Source organism: Mytilus californianus, unplaced genomic scaffold, assembly GCF_021869535.1.
Source record: "Mytilus californianus isolate M0D057914Y unplaced genomic scaffold, xbMytCali1.0.p SCAF_9, whole genome shotgun sequence".
Taxonomy (NCBI): Eukaryota; Metazoa; Mollusca; class Bivalvia; order Mytilida; family Mytilidae; genus Mytilus; species Mytilus californianus.
This window is the reverse complement of record NW_026262745.1, coordinates 45,527,847-45,543,205: the sequence shown is the minus strand read 5'-3', so window position 1 is coordinate 45,543,205 and position 15,359 is coordinate 45,527,847. Positions and strand designations below refer to the sequence as shown.

Below are 15,359 nucleotides of genomic sequence, written 5' to 3'. Positions count from 1 at the left end.
TGGCTCTGAGGTAACAGGTTGTGAGTTCATGTCTTGGAAAGGTTTGTTGGACTCAGATCTTTTTGCCAGTTTTCTGTCTTCCACCAACACAACTGGCTGCCATGATATAACCAAAGTTGTTTATGGAACAAACAAACAAAGTATGCCATACTGAACTTTGAAAGGGTAAAATAGACTGACAGGAACTCTTAGATAAAGTTTTGTTTCTGTGCTTATGGGCAGTAGGCAGGGCTATAAGGATGTATATATATGTTCTACTGTTTCAATTTGAGAACAAATGCAGCTGATGAATTAAATGCACACTAATTCTAGTAGCGATAAACCAGATCTACAAATGTAATATACAGAACACACATGTGCTCAAATATCCTAGATAAAATGTTGTGTGTTATATCACAATTTATGCAATGTGTAAATTTCCAGGCATGTCCAAAGTATTATAAAGAGGAATTCCAGTGCATGGGACATTTTAATTCTGTTTAAAAAGCTTGAGCAGACTTTCTAAACTGTTATAAAAACAAAAACGTTTATGGAGGTCAGAACAAAAAAAGTGCATGGATTTCATAGAAGAATTCATATTCAAAGAATACTGTCAACAGGAAATCACATGTTTAACAAGAATAAATGCAACTCATTGCTAATGGCATAGATATATATGGATAAAAAGAAATGTGTATGAACTTGAGACAGGAACCCAACAACATAATTAGTACATTAAAAAAACATCTAGATATCAGCATAGTCCTCAATAATGGACTTGGTCAATAAACTTCAAACAAGCTCTAAATGACCCAATGGCTAGACAAGTTGTGAATGAATTCTATAAGGTCCTACATCATGTTGTAATGTTGCTTCAGTTTTAACTCAGCTTACAGAGGGCAACTTTGAATCTTTGTTACCTCTTTCCATCTTTATAATTAGAGATTGCGTGCATTCTTTTTCACATAAAACAACACGAAGGAATAAAACCATATGCATTGAATATAGTCTTCATTCAAATAAGGTAAGTCCTGTTTGATTATGTGGATTCTGTTTGTTTACACTGTAGTGCAAATCAACCATGCAAAAATTCATATGTATTTTCCGAGTGATGGTGGTGTAATAATGACAAAGCTTAACTAGATGCCCAGCAGATGAGAATGTTTTTACAATCCGAGCACTTTTAACTAGAAATTTTTTTTCTTTGGATCCAGTTCCTAAATTAAGCTATCATGTACACACAATACCTGATTGTGTATGGTAATATTTTTCACTCTTTTTATAGACACACCACTGAAAATTATTTGAACTTTCACATGTCTGGTTTTGTGTGATGGATTACTGTCTCTTTAACACCCCACACATCTCCTTTTAATTATCTGTTCACATCAGAAGTCATTTTACACATGAATTCAACAGCACTTACTGAAAGTAAGACATTGTTGCAATTGTATATACTTCTGAAAAAAGGTTTATGCAGATTTTACCTATAAACAACACTGCCAGCTGCAATATTTGGTAATGTCTTAAATTAAATCTGAGTGTTTTTTTCTGGGGTCTAGGTTGTAAGTTTTGATATATGCAGAAAATAAATTCTTTATGGCCAATATTTAAGTAAAAGTTAATGATAATCTTCATCTTGTTTGAGTTGAAATTTGAAGGAAGAAAACTAAGTGGGATTGGAAGATTAACAATCTGTTAAGTTCAATTGAAAATGAATAATTGAATCCCCCAAAAGTCTTATCTTATTTATTTAAAATTTAATACAAATAAAAAAAAAATATTCCCTATAAGAATGTGTTTTTTTTCGGAATTAATTCGTTGCCGTGACCGTGATAATTACATTTTTATAAGCATTCAGTATTAGTCACTAGTGCGCTTAAAATTAAATGTGATTTAACAAAGCGTCTAAATAACGATGATTTATTTATTCGTTGCTCTGGACAACAACAAAGTTAGCGAAAAAGATGTCAGGACTACCAAGAGAAGTTTTGAAGTGGATTCAGAGTCTTGACTTAACTTGGCAAATAAAAACTGCAAAATGGTAAACTATCTTGAATTTCGCATTGATGTGAATACGATATTTTTTTTTATCCAAGAAAGAATGAACAGAACATGAATCATGATAATTGCTTAGGCATTTTTTAAGTTGGCACACAATTAAATTATGCAGTTTTAAATGTTCCTGATGAGATCCTGGGAGTTATTTTGTTTAACTTTTCAGTAGCAATGTCACATGACTCGTTAGGTGCTAACCCCTTCTTTAATCCAATTTTTCAAGCCTGACAACATATTTATAATAACTACACTTATTTGCAATAACTATTTCAAGTATTTGTCAAGTACAATTTTTTTTTTACTATATCTTTCATATAAAACTACATTTATTCACATACAATTATGAGGCTGCTTTTTGTGGGACTTTAATAGACATTATCGCTATTTGAGAGTAATTGACACTTGACCTGAAAATTTGCAACACTTGAACTATACACCAATCTCAAGTTGTTTTTATGAAGGAGGTCAATCAGGGTCATCGATCAATCGGTTCTTACTGTGACGTAATAACATTATCACTGTGACATAAGAAATTTATGAAAAAAGTGCAGGAATTTGAAAGTCATCTATTGACCTCATACAACAATCACTTTCCTTTGTGCCAATTGTGGCATCAGCTATTTTCTATTGTGATGTCAAAATTTGACGAGAACCTTTGTGATGTCCAGTAATGGCGGACAATTAGCGATAAGGTGTATGAACTTGGTACCAATAGAAGCAGAATTGTCAGAGATTTATTTGGTTGTAATTTTGTTGCTTTAAATAGTGTAATGTCTGAAATGAAACTTAAATAAAAAAAGGTAATAACAAATAAAAAAAGAAAAGAAACTCCTCCATGTGAATTGTCCATAAGGAGAGAGGATAGAGGAAAATATGACATGATGCAAACTCTGTATGCCACACATCTCTAATTTGTCGCCACAATTACCATCATGGTGCTGTCCATAAATCCTGGGGAGAACACTGAAAGTTATCTCTTACCTGATAATATTACCTTTAATTAAATCATAAGTTATAGTAAACTTATTCAACTGATTTTGTATGTTACCGTAATCAAAAGTTTTATTTGAATTAAAGTTACAGTTACTAGTAAGAAATGTACAGAATAAAATTTTACCCCAAAAAACAAAAACATACCTTAACACTACATTGTAATAGCAAATTCGTTTTGACTTATGTCAAATGTATGTTCATACAAAATATTTAGTATGCAGGTAAGATTTATTAGGGGAAAACTATTCTAAATTGTCATTCTTAAGCAAAAAATTTAGTAATTAAAAATTTTACAAGGAAAACAGAATGATTATATAATAATTATATAGAAATGTTAGCATTTATTAGCGAAAAGTTCAGGTGTTGGTATTCAATCAGAAAAAGATATGACAGAACAGCAATTCATATTGCCGTACAAAAGCATTAATGACTGAGGTACATATCATCATTATGTATCAATTAGATGACAGAAAAGTAGAAGCAATTAAGATTTCATTTCAAATCCACATTTATTTTTAAAACATCTTCTGAAAGTGTTACTGATTCTGGCAAAAATAAGATAATGACACTATTCCTGTTTTATAAAAACAAATTGCTCTTTTTAGAATACTGTAAATTCAGAAATTATTGTGTGCATTTATTATTGCGATTTTGTCATTTTGGACTAAAATGCATTTTTAATTTTTGCGATATTGAGAAAAATCCTGTTTAATTCATATAAAAAATTTCAAAATGCGATTTTAAATTATTGCGATTATAACCCTGTCGCATTTTTCGCAATAATAAAAACATCGCAATAATTTTTGAATTTACAGTAAGAGAAAAGATAAAATAATTATTTATTATATATATATATAATTACTTCTATGTAAATTAGATACTGTTTGTATAGTCATCAAATATCTACAACATACTGTTTGTATAGTCATCACATATCTATAACATACTGTTGTGTTTTGTCTTGCAGGGATGTTACAAATGGTTACTTAATAGCTGAAATTTTCTCTTGGTACTTTCCACAAGACATACAGATGCACTCTTACAATAATGGGACATCACTGGATTCTAAACAGAAGAACTGGTATCTATTAAAACTTGTAAGTAAACTTTATTCATAGCTAATTGACATTATCCATTTAAATGTTAGAATTGCATGGTATTGACCCATCAATAGTACCAGTTGTCTAGTCCAGGCCTGGGGCCATTACATTTCAATGTAATGCATTACATTACAATTACTTTGTGATTCTTCCATTACAATTACAATTACATTTTTTCTCACATGTAATGCATTACATTACAATTACTTTGCCTGTGTAATGCATTACATTACACATTACTTTTTCAATATAAAAACTAAAAACATTTCAAAAACAGATTTTTATAAGAAATTGATAAATATTACCGGGGTATATGTACATATATATACAGTGTTGGTGACATAGACTTCAAATACTGGTTAATTAACATGTCCATTGAACTTTATCATCATAAGTGTTTCAAAAGTGCTGTCATTAAGAGAACAGCAATCAGGTCTGTACACCTTTCCGGCAATACTAAAAAGCCTTTCTACAGGAGCTGATGTGGAGGGAATGGCTAAATACTTGATAGCTGTATTAGCCAAAGAAAAATAAATAAATTATCATATAATTTTGTTTCTAACATTGATCACTTAATCATTAAGATATCATAAAGGGATTTCAAGGGATATAATAAATGTGTCATTAAAGGATTATCTTGTTAAATGCCTAAGGGCTCTGTGAGGACAAACATAAGTTGAGAAGATTTGATTGCAATAAAAACATTTTGAAATTAATTAGGTGAAATAACAACACAGACAGGACCCAAACCACAGTTTGGTGTAAAAATGTTGATTGACATATTCAATCTTTCATTGAAATACATGTAAGGTGTATATAGAATTATGAAAATTTCATATTCATATTTTTTCCTTTCATCTATATGTAGTTTTGTTTAATAATTTTTTTAGAAGATTTTTCATGGACCACCAAATACCAAAATATTCCCAATATAATTTTATACAAATATCAGAAACCAAGATCAAGACTTGATGATTTTCACTTTTTTTTTCATTTGCTGGATTAAAGTTTAGTTGGCCTAGGGGATTTAGTTAAGGATCCTTGAAGAAAAGTTTTAAGGGCAAACTATCTATAATGATTTAATACAGTAATTAACTGTGACAATAATTTTATTCAATACTTTCTTTTGTTTTTGTTAATATTTTATTTTTATTTTACTATATTCTTCAATTTTATGTATTTTACCAATTTGTAATGAAAAGTAATGAATAGTAATGGAGGCATTACATTGATTTTTAACTAAAGTAATCATTACATTACATGTAATTGTAATGCAGAAAATGTGCATTACAAATTACTTTGCATTACATCAAAAAAATGTAATATTACAATGCATTACAATTACAAATTACCATTACCCCAGGCCTGGTCTAGTCTCAATATTTTTGTGAACATTATGCAATGTTTACTTATCACAATCAAAATACCACAATAACGAGTTCTGTATTAATTGAAAACTACAATGTTTTGTGACTGTAACAAAGGTACTCCCCATACTAAGTGAGGATTCAGATCTAATTGTAGGACTTGCTAATACTTACAGATACTTGTTAATTAAAACTTTCAAAGACTAGACTGAAATACTCATTTTTGTCTCTTTTAAGGCGAAAGTGGTGGAAAGCGAGACATAGGGATTGCTTTTCCAACGATGATGATGACAATGTTAAGAATAAGTTTTCTGCTTAAGTTAGTTTGATATGAACTACTTGTGATTGATCATCTGCTTAAGTTAATTAGTTTGATAGGAACTACTTACAATAGACCACGACATTTTCTATAAAGTTACATTACTGTCTGTACATCTCAGTTTTTTTACCATTTTAAGGCAGGGCCTACTAGTTCATGGTCCAGCGTCTTTGAATTAATTAGCAATGTTGTCCATCTGATTGTCTTTTTCTTAATTTCATGCCGATATATCTCTGTGTCAACAGTTTATTTTAAGCAGATTTGGTAATACAATATGTTAGTATTGTTTGAAAAAGCATTACCCATGTGAAATGAATGATTCAAACAATGAACCTCCAAAAAGATTTCAGACAAACAGTACCAGGCAAAACTTACACAATCTAAGTAGGATTTTTAAAACCTGGATATACTGTAAATTAAATCATTATGGTGTGCATTTTTTGGTGAAACATTGACAACAATGACAGGTTTAATCAGAACATATTTGTTTATTTTTAGTTCATAAAAAGACACTCTTTAGACATACCAGAGGAATATATAGATGGCACTATTCATTGTAAGGAGGGAGCAGCTGCCATGTTGTTAGAAATAATTTATGAATTGTTAACCAACAGGAAGTAAGTGAAATACACCTTTGAAGAATATACATTTACTTAAAAGTTTTTATTGCTCAAAGTTAAAGCCTACATTTTCTCTTAATGACATTGATTCTTTAACCATGAATTACTTCATCCTTATAGTTAATGCCATTTGATAAAAGCATTTATATTGATTGATTGATTGATTGTTGGTTGTCAAGTGGCAAATATTTCAGGCATGTTCAGGACCAGAACAAATTAATTAAAGCATTTTATATATATCCTATCAACAAATAGTTTCATTAAGATCAAATGGAAAAAATATATCAAACAGTCTTGTTAAGTATCAAGATGAAATATGCTGTTTTTCCTTAATTTTATGATCAACTGTTTTGGAAACCGGAAAACAGTACAACTATTTGTGCCTCTGGATCTCATGCAAATTAAAGAACATGTAGAAAAATTGGAAACCAACGATAAAAGCTAAAACAACCAAAGAACATTCTTCATATGTTTGATAAAAGACAAAAATTTGCCTAATATTTTGACCTAAAAGGTCTTTATCAATGGGTATATTGTAAACAGATAATAAAATAAATGTCTGACAAAGTGTTTGAAAAAATTTGTACCAGTCGTTTTATACAGATCAAACATTAGTGGCTTTCTAAACTTTTTGAATAGGGTGACATATAAGATGCTTATTTCCTACTTTGTCATTTTTATCAGAGTAAAGAAAACTCAGACAGAAGAACCAGATTTTACAGACAAACTTTATCAAGAAAAACTTCCAATGCATGCTAGATCAACAGCATCAAAAGCAGTAAAAAATAACCTAAGAATTACAGAAATCATGGCCGATCAAAACCTTATACTTGGTGCTCAAAAGGTATTTTATATTGTGGAAACATTACTGCAACTTTTATTTTGTGAGATTTTTATTACTGCTTACAACATAGCACTAAGTATTCTTGGAATTGAAAAAGTGAGTTGTCTCCCATGGATAATTACATATATAATAAAAAGTACATTTCATTAGACTAAGTGTTGATAACTGCAAAAGGGTTGTCTATTATTTTCTGTCAATAAGTGCTGCACTTATTAGTTGTTTTTTTTATAAGTTACAAAAATGAGCTATTTCCATCGTTTCATTCTTTTAAACATTACAATGTATATATAGCAGTTGTTGTAAATGTAAGTCATAGATATTGGACACCATAAAAAATATGAAATATATTGAGGAAATATTTTTAAAAGTAATAAGAAATATAAAGAGAAATATTTATTTTCAGTCCCAGAAAATTATAAATGACCATATAGAGCACAGACGACAAGAGAGATACCAGAATCCAGACCGATTCCAGGTAAAACCAACACTCGGTGAACTATGTGTACGGAGACCACCACCACAACCAACTCAGCCAACATTTGAAGACAGTACCATGGGGGAATCTGCTGCTGTTCCTAGTCAAGCTAATCCTGAAGGTATATAAAGTTGTGTTGTAAAAGAAAAGGCACAATTTTTATGCCTTATTTATGGGCATTATGCTTTTCGTTCTGTGCATCCTTTCGTTCGTCCATTCCTTCGTCCTTCTGTCCCGCTTCAGGTTAAAGTTTTTGGTCAAGGTAGTTTTTGATGAAGTTGAAGTCCAATCAACTTGAAGTGTAGTACACATGTTCACTATGATATGATCTTTCTAATTTTAATGCCAAATTAGAAAAAATTTTGACCCCAATTTCACGGTCCACTGAACATAGAAAATAATAGTGCAAGTGGGGCATCCATGTACTATGGACACATTTTTGTTTGTATCTGAATAGAGGGGTGGTAGGATGGGTTTCCCGAATTCCCAGAAAAACAAATGCTTATCTGGAATTTCACAAAAAAATATAGCATTTTTATGCCCCGTCGTAGTGGTGGGAGCATTAAGTTTTACCCTTGTCCGTCTGTACGTACGTCCCAAAATTGGTTTCTATTCTCTAACTTGAGTTTGCCTCAACCAAATGATATGAAACTTAAACACAATGCTTATTATCACAAAACACAGATCAAGTTTGAATTTTGGTGGTGTCACTTTAACTGTTCTGAGTTATGCCCCTTTATAAATGGAAAAATTGCAAAATTTTTAGTTTCCGTTCTCTAACTTAAGTTTGCCTCAACCAAATGTTATGAAACTTATCCTTAATGCTTATTACCACAAAACACAGATCAAGATTGAATTTTGGTGGTGTCACTTTAACAGTTCTAGAGTTATGCCCCTTTATAAATGGAAAAATTGCAAAATTTTTATTTTCTTCTTTATATCAAGTAATTTTTAAAATTGGAGTTATCTTCCTTTGTCCATGATTATAGTTGAATCAACTACAATCAATGCTTTATACAATGCAATGTTTAATTTTGATTTCCACTGATAAAACACAGATCAAGTTGAATTTGGGTAGTGTCACTTTAACCATTATTGAGTTTTAAAATCGAAAAATTGCAAAATTTTTAGTTTCCGTTCTGTAACTTAAGTTTGCCCCAACCAAACATTATGAAACCTATACACAATATTCATTACCACAAAACTAAGATCAAGTACAAATTTTTTGTTTCCGTTTTCTAACTTTAGTTTGCCTCAACCAAATGTAATGAAACTTATACACAATGCTTATTACTACATAATACAGATTAAGTACGAAATTTGGTGGCGACACTTTTACCATTCTTGAGTTGTGTCCCTTTATAAACATAAAAATTGCTGAATTTTTCTTTTCTGTTCTCTAACTTTAGTTTGTCTCAACCAAATGTTATAAAACTTATACACAACCATTCTAGAGTTATGCAAGTTTACAAAGAGAAAAATTGCTGAATTTTTAGTTTCTGTTCTCTACCTAAGTTAGCCTCAACCAAATGTTATGAGACTTACACACAATGCTTATTACCACGAAACTCAGATCAAGTTCAAATTTCGGTAGGGTCACATTTATCGTTCTTCAGTTATGTCTCTTTACAACTATATGATATGCAAGCAGGAGCATCATCTGTGTCCACATGTGGACACTATCCACATTTATTTCCTCATTAATTCCTGAATCCTGATAAATGAAAATCCAGAATTCTCGCTAAAATAATGGTTCAATCCCAACCTCCCATTTAAAGGTCCATCCCCCCCTCTGAATAGTTTAGTCACTCTTAGGAACACACAGCATGATGAAAAAGGGAATTCTTATGAAAAATTATTAGTTGTCTCCTCTTGTATTGTTTTGTTTGTAGTTATTAACTATTCATTCAACACATCTTTACGAAGACAACAACTTCAAATTTTCATTGGTTTATTTTACTTTTTGGTCTATTGATTTTTATCAAAACTGTATTTCATTAATAATTTTCATTAAAATTGTATCTATATTAAGGATATTAATTTAGAATTGAAGCTCAGTATCCTTTCAACTATTGTTGTAAAATGAATATTGATTATATTTCAGATTTAATAACAAACAAATTTTTCTTATATTTCAGATTTACAAAGCATGTCAAGAGAACCAAGTGTACAATTTAAAGAAATTGAAGTCAATCAGATGGACAAATCAGCTCTTTACAATATGCCTATTCAGGGCTACTAAAATAATAAACCCAATCAAAATACTAAAAATACATAATCAGGACTTCTTTAGTCCTCCTTAACTGACAATGATGTGAGCACCATGCTAATAGTTTTATTAAAAATTAATATATGCTGTGTTCTATGGGAATGTTTTTGGTGTCAGTATTGCTTACATTTTGCATACAATGATAAGCTGATGGGAAGTGTTTAAGATACTCCTTCTAAAATATGCATACACAATTTCAAACAGAGCAGATTCTTCTATTTTGAAAATTTAAAGCATGTTAAAGTTTATCATACATGAAGTTTTCTGTTGTCGAAGGTAACATTTGCTATCCATTCATTTTAATGTGTTGTGCTATGATGTACTTCAAGGTACTCCAGTCGTTATGAAACACCAAAATTCTTTTGCAATTTTCAACCTGGACATTATGTCCAATGAAATGCATAGAATTAATGAAAAGGTTAATTCTTTATTATTCTCTCCAGAGAGTTATTACAATACTGCTGAACTCAACTCTAAAATTTTCATTTGAGACTAGTTATTCAACCTTTTTGGTAGGTAGATATACAATGAGGAACAATGGTTGGAAATAGATATTATAATAGAAATAGATGTCCTATGCAGTTTTTGTGTTGTTGTCTCAATGGCATATATTTTTTGCCACCTTTAATTCATTAAACTGCATATTGCATTGGATTTCATCTTTTTAATCAAGTATGGTAAGAATTTATGCCGAAAGAAAAGAGATCTTTTGAAATTAATATCTTATATTTCTGGAAAATTAACAGCAAATATCTGTTTCTACTCATTCACTTTATTGCATTGAACCAATACTTCTTCCTGGGAAGGTTGATACCTGGTATTAAATTATATTTTTGGATTTTACATTCCATTTTTATATGCCCGTCAATTTTTGACGGGACGTATTATGGTATACAAATGTCCGATGTCCGTCCATCCATCCGTCTGTCTGTCCCACATAAACATGTCGCACCTTTTCTTGATAATGACTTATCCAAATTTCATGAAACTTAACATAGTTGTTTCTTATGATGGTCAAACAACCTGTATACTTTTTGGTGAAAATAAGATTAAAACTTTTTGAGTTACGGAACTTAGTAACTAAAACAGGTGTGTGTTTTTTTTTCACATGTCGCAACATATCTCAAAAACAATTTATGATTATTGCTTAAAACTTTACACACTTCTTAGTTATATTAATCTTAAGATCTGTATACTTTTTGGTGATGATTCAAAATTTTATTTTAGAGATATTGAGTATTTTGTTAAAAAAGGGGGAGGGGTTTTTCACATGTCGCGCAGTATCTCAAAAACAGTTTATTATTATTGCTTAAAACTTTACACACTTCTTTGTTATATTGACCTTAAAATCTGTATACTTTTTGGTGATGATTCAAAATTGTATTTTTGAGTTATTGAGTATTTTGTAAAAAAAGGGGGAGGGGTTTTTCACATGTCGCGCTGTATCTCAAAAACGATTTATGATTATTGCTTAAAATTTTACACACTTCTTAGTTATATTAATCTAAAGATCTGTATACTTTTTGGTTTTGATTCAAAATTTTATTTTTGAGATATTGATTTTTTTTTTTTAAAGGGGGGTTTTCACATGTTGCGCTGTATCTCAAAAACGATTTATGATTATTGCTTAAAATTTTACACACTTCTCAGTTATATTAATCTTAAGATCTGTATACTTTTTGGTTTTGATTCAAAATTTTGTTTTTGAGATATTGATTTTTTTTTTAAAAGGGGGGTTTTCACATGTCGCGTCGTATCTCAAAAACGATTTATAATTATTGCTTAAAATTTTACACACTTCTTAGTTATATTAATCTTAAGATCTGTATACTTTTTGGTTTTGATTCAAAATTTTATTTTAGAGATATTGAGTTTTTTGTAAAAAAAAAAGGGGGGTTTTCGCATGTCACGCCGTATGTCAGAAACTATTTATGCTTATTGCATAAAAATTCACACACAAGACGACGGGTCGTATCATGCGCTCATGGCGCAGCTGTTTATTGGACATGGTCATGTTTTACAAATATAGGTGGTGGAAAACAGAATTCATTGACTCTTTTGGATAAAAGCCAAAAAAATCTTGAGTATTGACAACTGCTTTGTTATTTTATTTAAAATTTTAAGATTGTATGTTATATAGCCTAATATATTCGTCATTTTATGTACATATTTTTACATTTTTATGATCATTTCATGGAAAATAAAAAATAAAATGTTTGATTGTTTAAGTTTTCTCCCTCTGAGAAGTTTCCACATGTCATCAAAAGAAACTAACTACATTTATGATCATTTTTAAGTGATTAGTAGATATAGATGGTTAAATGTAAACAAACAAACACAAATAAGAAGATAACAAAGAGACAATAAGAATCACTAGACAGACCACTCAATGACCAAAAGACAAAATGTGAAAAGAAAAACAAATGACAAGGTCTACAAAAACATTAGAAACACTAAATCTTAATCTTGAGCAACACAAACCTCACCAGAAAAAACCTAGTGAACTTTTGTCCAAGAAAGGTAAGCTGACCTTGTCCACAGTGTTTGTCTCGCCTCGACGGAGTCAAAAAGCGAGACATAGTTATGCTGTTTCCGGCATCGGCGGTGGCGGCGACAATGTATTAGTTTGTTATTAGGTCTAGTTCATGGTGAACCACTAGTGGTAGGTCAATGATATTTGGTATGCAGTTGTAAAAGCATTGGCACATCTCATTGTGTACCATGGAGATTATTTGGCCCCGCCCCCTCAGTCAAGGTCTATTGACTTTGAAACTTTGCTTAGTTTACATGTATTAGTTTGTGATTACCGGTAGGTCAGTTTATGGGGAACCACTGGTGGTAGATCAGTGATATTTGGTATGCAGTTTTATTAGCATTGGCACATCTCATTACCATGGAGATTATTTGGCCCCGCCCTCTCAGTCAAGGTCTATTGACTTTGAAACTTTGCTTAGTTTACATGTATTAGTTTGTGATTAGGTCAGTTTATGGGGAACCACTATTGATAGGTCAATGATATTTGGTATGCAGTTGTAAAAGCATTGGCACATCTCATTGTGTACCATGGAGATTATTTGGCCCCGCCCCCTCAGTCAAGGTCTATTGACTTTGAAACTTTGCTTAGTTTACATGTATTAGTTTGTGATTACCGGTAGGTCAGTTTATGGGGAACCACTGGTGGTAGATCAGTGATATTTGGTATGCAGTTGTATAAGCATTGGCATATCTCATTTCCATGGAGATTATTTGGCCCCGCCCCCTCATTCATGGTCTATTGACTTTGAAACTTTTGCTTAGTTTTCATGTATTAGTTTGTGATTAGGTCAGTTTAAGATGAACCACTAATGTAAAGTCAATGATATTTGGTATGCAAATGTATTGGCATTTGCAAGTTTCATTTCCATGGAGATTATATAACCCCACCCCCTAATTATGGTTCATTGACTTTGAAACTTTTACATAGTTTACAAGTTAATGTTTGTGTTTAGGTTTGTTTATAGGGAAAAATTACTAAAAGACAATGGTATTTGGTTTGCAATTGTAGTAACATTGGCACATCTCATTTCCATGGATATTGTTTAGCCCTGTACCTTAAGTCATGGCTCATTGACTTTGAATATTTGCATAACTTACATGTTAAAATATTGCTATTTTAATTTCAACATATGCATTATCAAAATAAAAAATAGGCAAGACATATCTCTGTGTTAACAGTTTATTATAGTAATTTTAAAAGTGGTTGGACCAAGATGTGACTTTAACATTTTTGAAAAGAAACAAAATTAGAAATGACAGTCACTACATAACATATGTATCAGAACTTTTAAATTTACAATGGAACTAGATAAAAATCTTTCTACAGATGACTTGCCAGTTATAATATTACACATTTAAGCTCAGCATTATTATAACATTAATGACTACAGAAATTAGCATTCAGTCATTCTTTTAGATGATCATATTTCTAAAACATTACATTAATATACATTTTACATGTAAGAATTGATGTTATTTTTATAAGCAATATATATAGCATGCCATTTGTGAAATAATATATTTAATTCACTAGAAGCATTGATTATATAATTAATTGATTGTTGTTTGCATAATGTCCAGTAACAAAAGTAATTTTATGCATTTCAAATTCACGGAGAAAGACAATGTAATGTGTATAAAGAGATAGAATGACCAATGGCATATAAATATATTTCTGGAATATTAATTTTGGACATGACGCAAGAAATTTGGAACTTTTGCAAAAAAGACCTAGTTGCAATCGCTTTCTCCAATAAATACATGTTCCGGGTCGCTAGGACTTTAAATAAGGGGGAAAGGTAGACAGATAAGGAATGTATGGTTCCTCTTAAAATAGATGTTTTTAAGGTTAGGAACAGGATAGGGTTAAATATTTAAACTCATTGCCTTTTTGTCGAGCCTTCGACTTTTGTAGAAAAAGCGAGACATAGCGATCCTACATTCTGTCGGCGTCGTCGTCGTTGTCGTCGGCGGCGTCCACAAATATTCACTCTGTGGTTAAAGTTTTTGAAATTTTAATAACTTTCTTAAACTATCCTGGATTTCTACCACACTTGGAAAGGAGCTTGTTTATGATCATAAGATAGTATCCAGAAATAAATGTTTTAAAAAAAAAAAAAAAAAATTTTTCAGTATTTTACTTATAAATGGACTTAGTTTTTCTACCAGTTAACATTACATTCACTCTGTGGTTAAAGTTTTTAAAATTTTAACAACTTTCTTAAATTATCTTGGATTTGTACCAAACTTGGACAGAAGCTTTTTATGATTAAAAGCTAGTATCTAGAAGGAAATTTTGTTAAAATTTTGTTCCATTTTTTCCGTATTTCACTTATAAATGGACTTAGCTTTTCTTCCAGTTAACATTACATACAGTCTGCAGTTTAAGTTTTTAAAACATTTATTAGATTCATAAACTATCCTGGATTTTTACCAAACTTGGACAGAAGCTACTTACAATCAAAAGATAGTATAGAGAGGAATATTTTTATTAATTTTTTTCCTAATTTTTGTTGAGCCTGCGATTAACAGCAAAAGTAGGCGAGACACTGGGTTCCGCGGAACCCTTACGAATTTTTTTTATTATACCTCCTCTCCTTCTTGGTTCTGAAGATATGATGATTTTAAGACAAATATAAATATGTTTCCCACCAATATTACATGCATTCTATACAACTCTACATCCATTTTGAGAATATTCATTAGATAATATTTAATAAATAAAAGAGTTGAATGATTTTTTTCAAATTTTAGTTATAATCTACCATTAATCTCAAACATCTAGAAGGGGTTCTCCTTT

The 15,359-nt window shown here is 30.8% G+C and overlaps 1 protein-coding gene across 1 annotated transcript; it reads left to right on the top strand.

Annotated features, from left to right (window-relative positions):
- Positions 1–1,922: 1,922 nt before the first annotated feature.
- On the top strand, positions 1,923–12,241 carry LOC127716102 (spermatogenesis-associated protein 4-like). Its single transcript, XM_052222193.1, has 6 exons — positions 1,923–2,023; positions 3,998–4,127; positions 6,315–6,433; positions 7,121–7,280; positions 7,684–7,876; positions 9,894–12,241. The coding sequence occupies exons 1-6, from the start codon at positions 1,947–1,949 to the stop codon at positions 9,995–9,997; spliced, it is 783 nt and encodes a 260-aa protein (XP_052078153.1). The 5' UTR covers positions 1,923–1,946; the 3' UTR covers positions 9,998–12,241.
- The last annotated feature ends 3,118 nt before the right edge of the window (positions 12,242–15,359 follow it).